Raw genomic sequence first — 7,193 nt, 5'->3', positions numbered from 1 at the left:
AGAGAAATTGAAATTTATCTGGAGAGTCCATGAAAGGACAGGGAGGCCAGAGAAATTTAAAATTTCTCTGGAGAGATAATTTTGTGGAAAGGCCGGTAAAGCCAGAGAAATTTTTAAATTTTCTCTGGACTAATTTTTTCTGGATTAACTTGAGGGACCTTAGACAATATGAAAATATTAGATGTGCTTTATGCTATAAAATCTTAATACGAGGGACCTTAAAAAAAAAACCCCAAAATAAAACAAGCATCTTCATAATGTCTAGTAATCCATGATGCTATTTATGAAATAAAAATACTAAAAAAATAGTAATTAAATGTGTGATATATTTGTCTACGTTTTCATTTCAACACTACATTGAAATAATTTTTAAAATATTAATTAATTTAGTAAAAAATTATTTAAACACGTATTTTGAAAATACAATAAGAACATTAAAAGTCCTATTTTGAAAATATGATTTTTTAAGATTGACATTGTGTCTGAAAATTCAATTTAAAACATTATGGTGTGTGTGAAAAAAAATAAAATAAAATATTTGAATTTAAGAAATTTGAGTTTGAAAAACAAACAAAGAAGTGAGGTAGCATTGCTTTGAAATCTAAAAATAAAAAATTAAAAAAAAAAAACAGAAGATTAATTTATTAAAAAAATATATATTAAAAAAAGGATTAGGAAGATTAATTTATTAAAAAAATATATTAAAAAAAGGATTAGTAAGATGATATAATTTAAAAAAACCAATAGCCAATAGGTTGATTTTTGTTCATGTTCCCCAAGGGGCCGTAGTTGAACAGTTATTCGTAGTTGAACAGTTATTTGTATAGTTTGCGTACGCGAATACGAAGAAGATTCGGTTTGGTGCTGTGCTGTGCTCTCATCGGCCTGAAAACTAGTGTAAGGAAGGGATATGTGTATAGCGGTGTTCATATGGCAAGATCACCCACTTTACCCATTCATTTTGTTGCTCAATCGAGATGAATATCACAATCGGTGAGTGTGCGTGTAGTTACTTTTAGGGTTGCTCCATTAATACTGAATTGAATTGAATTGTGTTACCTAGTTATTAGTACTAATAGTGCTATTTAATTTGTTTGTAATTGGAAGGCCTACGAAGCCTCTGGCATGGTGGGAAGTGGAAGGCGGTGGTGGTACTTGTTGTTGTGATATAGTGGGTGGAAGAGATGGGCTTGCCGGAGGGACGTGGTTGGCTTCCAACAGAGACGGAAGGGTCGCTTTTCTTACTAATGTTCGGGAAGTCGAGTCAATTCCTCAAGCAAAGAGCAGAGGTCACTTACCCGTTCGCTTCTTGGAGGTTGCTTACCTTTTGACATTCACACTCACTCCATGTGTTTGTTCTATTGTTCCAGTGGATCATATCACCATGAAATTACGATTTTAGCCGTTTTTATTGTTCTACTCTATGGGCTTGCCTGTTTGATTGGGCGGATTATACCATAGGATTAGGATAATTAATCCATTATTGGTTGCAAATTTTATTATTCGGATTAGACTTCAATGATCATTCTATCTAACAAAATTGATGGGTTTTTTTAATCCTACAGCTAATAACTCAAAACATACATATTATTGAAATTATATATTACCATATCTATTGGAAAACAAACGTGGACAAGAGTAAATTATGTATCTTGCTAATCCAGGTGGATAACCGATCCTACATTAATCTTTTGGATTGTTGATCCCGTCACTATTAATCCTGTTAGTCAAACATGCGTTATGATTTTGTATGCAATGCGATCCATTGAGTTTCGGTTCACTGGCAGCCTTGTGCAGAATCCGGATTTTCAGGTCCTTGTGTGCATTTAATCACAAACTCAAATGTTATTAATCACAAACGTCTTTTTTTTTTTTTTTTTTTTTGGCACTACTAGTGAAAATTTGTCATGGTGGATTTGCTTTCTACTCTTCTTACAAATTGAACAAGTTTAACGCCAATTTTGATGCTTAACATGACCCTTGTGTAATTACTGTTGGATTTTATTTTTAGCTTACTATTTGTTACTGAGTACTTATGTACTTTGGTATTATAACACTGGTTTCCAGGCCACAAATATATCTGTGGGTTTGGTGGTTGATCTGCTGTGATTGGTGTGATTGGGAATTATTTATCTGCTGTGTGGTCTTAATACTACATAATTTCTATTGGAAGAGTCATGTGATTGTTGTTGTTGATGCGGTTGCAGAGCAAGAAACATCCTAGTGAGTTTGCAGAGGAACTTGTGAAGGAGGCAGATCAGTATAATGGGTTTAACCTGATAATAGCCGATCTTTGTTCTAAGACCATGGTTTACATAACTAACAGACCAAAACAAGATAAAGTTTCAGCTATACAAGTTTCACCTGGTATTCATGTATTATCAAATGCAAGGCTGGACTCACCTTGGCCTAAGGTAAGAAGGCACACTGTACTTCTTGATCTATGTAGAGTAACTGCAATAGCATGCACAATAGAGTTGGCCTTCTGCTAACAAGTGAGCACAGAATAGGAAGCTAAATGTTAAAAAGCTCACGTGTTTGCTACCCAGGAAAGCATGGGTGGTTGTGAAGTGTATCTTGTTGTTTTGACTAGAAAAGCCTTGTGAGCTTTTCTATTGTATTTGTTTGACTTTATTGTTGGTCAAAGGCACTTGGATCTTGTAAAGGCTTGTAAGTCTGACTGTCATTACTTGTATAAGAGACCCTATTTTTTTAGCAGCTGATTGTTTAGTGACGAAAAGTAAATATATGGCCAGTGGGACTAAATAAAAACCATTGCCCCTAGTGAAGTAGAATGGTAAATTGGTTCATGAGTTTTGGGTTTGTCAATTTTAAAGGTAATGAAATACTATAATGCTGCATTTGGAAGCCATTCCTTGGATTTGGGATGCCATCTTGGTACAAATTTTGAACTATGATGCAGTCTATTTCCAATACCAATGTGTGGATTCCATTCTGCATTTGTCTCCTCTCTGTGGCTTTTTTCTATCCTTCTATTTCTTTTTCTATATATGTATATATATATGTATTTTTTTATTGATGGTAATAGTTTTTCAAATGATTGTCAATTCATTTTCTTTGCAGGCTGAAAGATTGAGACATAGTTTCAAGGACCAATTGGCCAGATATGGTGACGGTGAAGTTTGTGTAAAAGAGATGGTTGAGAAACTAATGAGAGACACTGTTAAAGATGACAAAAGCATGTTACCTCACATTTATCCTGTAGAGAGAGAATACCAAATGAGTTCCATTTTCGTTGAAGAAGAAACTCCTTCGGTAAATATGAGTACTTAAAACTCCCCCTCTTCCTTTTTGTAATTGTGTGCATGTCTTTTCCACGTGCTTGCCTGTTGCTATGAAAACTCTGAATTGTCTCTGGTACATAGGGGCGCCATGGGACGAGAAGCACTTCTGCATTGTCTGTCAAAGCAAGTGGGGAGGTAAACTTTCATGAAACATATCTGGAGAAGGAATTTTGGAAAGAGAAATCTGTGACCTATCAGATTGAGATGATGAAGTAGACAATTACATATTGGTCCAGCTACTTTTCTGAGAAAATGAACATCCAATCGTCTCCGGAAGTTGGTGACTCCATCTAGATCACTGCTTGAGAGCATCATGAGCCCAATAATTGTGTAAGTTAATGTTCATGGACTTCTTCTATATGCATGTACTATATTACTGGATCACAAACTAACCCCAAATAAACTACCTTCGTTACACGACTTTTCACCATTTCAAAATTGAGACTTGACACATTTTTCAAATTAAGAAATTGATGACCATTGGTTCAATGGTTAAGACTTGGCCTAATAACCTTGAGGTTATGGGTTCAAGCCTTGGGACCACCACTTTGTACATTATGCCAAATGTTAGATGTGTACTCAATCTTTTCCTTCACAAACACACATTAATGTATACTAATTGGGCGTTGTTTTTTTTTTTAAAGAAATTGATGACCATATTAGAGTTCCATTCACGTTCTTTCCCCCCCCTCATTTTGCAATATGTTTTGAATGGGAAAATTACAATACACGTCCCTCAAAGGGTGTGTACATCATATTGATTTAGACTTCCAACCATTAAATCTGAATAAATAAACTGAGCCGTTGGATATCGCTTCGAGTCATGATCATTTTGGGTCATAAACCACACCACATTAATTAATTATCATTTATCAAGACCTCGTTGAATGATAACTAGGGCATTTTTGTTACATATCTTTGAAGGTGTGTAGGACCATGTTTGAAAAAACACTTGTCAAACTAGAAAAGGAAAAGTAGGAGAAATTTATGGAGCTTTGGGGAAAAGTTTTATGTTTCATTTTGTCAATTACATCCTGGCAATTAATAAAGCTTCTCTAGCTAGTAAAAAAACATAAATTGGGGGTTTTATCTCGTTAATGATGTTGAGATTTATTCTCTTATACAAGGGAACCTGATTTGCATATGCTAAAATATTTCTGGCAATAGCATGGAACAGAGTAATAGAATTCGTATACAGGTGCTGGCTTATTCTTATTCCATGGTCTGGGATTCACATTTCATTGCCTATTGTATATTTATTTGGGGCTGTAAACCAGCTTCAATTTGATCCCTGCCCACCTTAAAACTGACACTTGTGAAATCTATTTGACTTGATTGTACTTTGTTAATTTCTCTTAGTTACAAATTCACAATAGGTTTGCTCCATGCCTTTGCTTAGTTACAAAGTCACTCTGGGATGATTGAGCTCAACCACCAGTCTGATAAACTAGTCCAAAGAAACGGATTTCATGTGGCTCTATCCACGGGGGTTCAAATGCTGAGCAAAAACTATTGTCCCAAGTTACTTTGGGTTTTCTAGAAATTGAGAGCAGCTTTAAGCAAACACCACTTTCCTTTTTATTGCTCGTGCATCATTGCTAGCAGTAAGTCAAATGAGATATCCAAGAAAACAACCCAATTTGGAATTCCTTCGTTAATCATCTATGACATTATTATGCACGTTATTGTTGTTGGAATTTAATCCTGAGCCATGCTTTCGTTCTGGTGATTTCAGTCAAAAGCGATGATGAAATGGCAAAGCTTACCTGATTATATTTTGATAAGCTGGCTCATCATCTGTAAGAATAGTAACCCTCTAGGCGATTTCAAATCATTTTTTAGAATTTAAAAAAAAAAAAGGAAGAAAAAAAAGAAACACTCACTAGAGCAGAATATGCACTCTAGTAGTGGCATTTTTTATTTGAATTTGAATACAAACCAGAAAGGCAAGAAAACACCACCACGGGCCACCCTTGCTTCGTATAGCTCACCTTCCTTTATTTGAAACTCATACATACATATATATGGATACGGTAGAGAGTAGGTAGTGTCTAGAGTAGGGGTAAAGCCTAGAAAAGTAGCTAAACCAAGAGGGGGTATTGTTAAGTTAAAAGACTTAAGCGACACAAGTGCAGCCATCGCCGCACTTGCAGCCGGCAGCAGTGGTGACGCTGTTGGTGCAGGTGCAGGGGTTGCAACCACAGTGCTTGCCACATGAGCACTTCTTGTGGTCTACTACACTGGGATCATCCCCAGTTGATGTACTGCTGCACCTGCACATCCCATCCCATAATGAGTTTTTGTCAAGACAATGCACCCCAAAAGAAAAAAGAATCAATTTCCAAGTATTTAAGGATATAGATAGATATAATGGATGAAGAAGAGGGAGGGAGAGAGAGAGAGAGAGAGAGCAGAGCAGGTTATAGTAAGAATTGAAGTGAAGAAGACGGACCTGCAAGATGAGTCGCCTAGGCATGGGGAAGGACAGCCACACTTGTCATTGCAGGCAACACTACGTCCCCTCAAGTCAGCCATACCAAATTGTCACCTTAGCTAGCTTAGCTTGCTTGCACTATTTTTTTTATAAATAAATAAGTTTGTTGAGTGTGTGTGCGTGTGTACAGTGTGTAGTAGTAGCATTGTAGCTAGGCGGCCTTTAAATAGAACTTCGGGAGGGAGGGAGGAGGGAGAGAGGGAGCATGTTGTTGAAGTTACATATTGGAGATGATACGTGGCACTAGGTGGCATAGATTTCTTAATGCGTATTATTCTCATTGCACAAGCGAAAATGCTGGGCGTTGCTTGGTTGGGATTGTGGATAGAAACAATCAAGATCCCCTCCCCTTTCTATACCCGTTAAATGGCTTCAAATTCAATTTGTTTGTTAGTTTGTTAGGGAGAGAGACGTGACATGACATTTGGCCAAAAGTCAAGTAAACACGGGGCATACTGGTCTCACTTTTAGGGGTGAACATGGTTCTGATTGGGATAAAATTAGGCTAATTCATTATTTACGGTTCTTAAAAAATTAGAACTAATCAAATTCGTTTAAATCGGAAAACCAATCCAAACAACCACCGATTGGATCGGTTTAGGACCATGGATTTACATAATTAAATAACAAAAAAAAATATATAGAATATTTTAATTTTATAAAAATATAAATATAGCATCATATTAATTCCACAATAGTAACATGTCTTTCCATAATAATGACATATTGTTCTAAAATTTAAACAATCATAAGAAAATTGATTTCACCAAAAGTATTTAGGCCTGTAAATTCATACTAACTCAACTCGAGTCAATGTCCGAACCCACAAACAAATTAAGAATATTATTTAACAGATACCCAAAAAAATAATAAATAAATAAATAAATTTAATTTGATTCAACTCGTTACAAATATATTATTAACATCACAGTTATAAGAAGTATGCCATACAATGGTATTATTAAATTTTCAAAAATATCCCATGGCTTTTACTCAACCACCTTACTATAGAGGCTAATAAATTGTGTGCGTGACATTAGTAAGGCCAATTATCTAACCACACAAGATCTTATGTCCCTATTTTTCCCGCCACATATTTCAAATTATTTGTTTGTCATACGATAAGTTTGACCGTATAAAAAGAAATGATTTGAGAGAATGGGTCAAGCCCGTGTGGTGATTTTTGAATCTAATGGGTCAAGCCCATTTTGCCCATAACCTCCCTCTCTACAAAACTTGGGCACCCCTTGGGGCACACCCCAAGGTCCAATCCCGTGCCTTATAAACCCACTCAAAACATCCCACCAAATCAATGTGGGACAAGCCATTTTCCAACCTTAAGGAATTTCCACCAAAATTTCATTTCCATGGAGCTCACTTTGGCTTCAATTTCC

The 7,193-nt window shown here is 35.9% G+C and overlaps 1 protein-coding gene across 1 annotated transcript; it reads left to right on the top strand.

Moving 5' to 3' along the window:
* Positions 1–745: 745 nt before the first annotated feature.
* On the top strand, positions 746–3,975 carry LOC145819845 (uncharacterized). The gene is made up of 5 exons (XM_082913751.1): positions 746–993; positions 1,108–1,315; positions 2,208–2,414; positions 3,085–3,276; positions 3,387–3,975. The coding sequence occupies exons 1-5, from the start codon at positions 911–913 to the stop codon at positions 3,519–3,521; spliced, it is 825 nt and encodes a 274-aa protein (XP_082769877.1). The 5' UTR covers positions 746–910; the 3' UTR covers positions 3,522–3,975.
* Positions 3,976–7,193: the final 3,218 nt, after the last annotated feature.

Source organism: Camellia sinensis, chromosome 2 (genome assembly GCF_055761805.1).
Source record: "Camellia sinensis isolate YWXY chromosome 2, ASM5576180v1, whole genome shotgun sequence".
Classification (NCBI taxonomy): Eukaryota; Viridiplantae; Streptophyta; class Magnoliopsida; order Ericales; family Theaceae; genus Camellia; species Camellia sinensis.
Note: the sequence above shows the minus strand (reverse complement) of the source record. Positions and strands in the feature narration are given on the sequence as shown.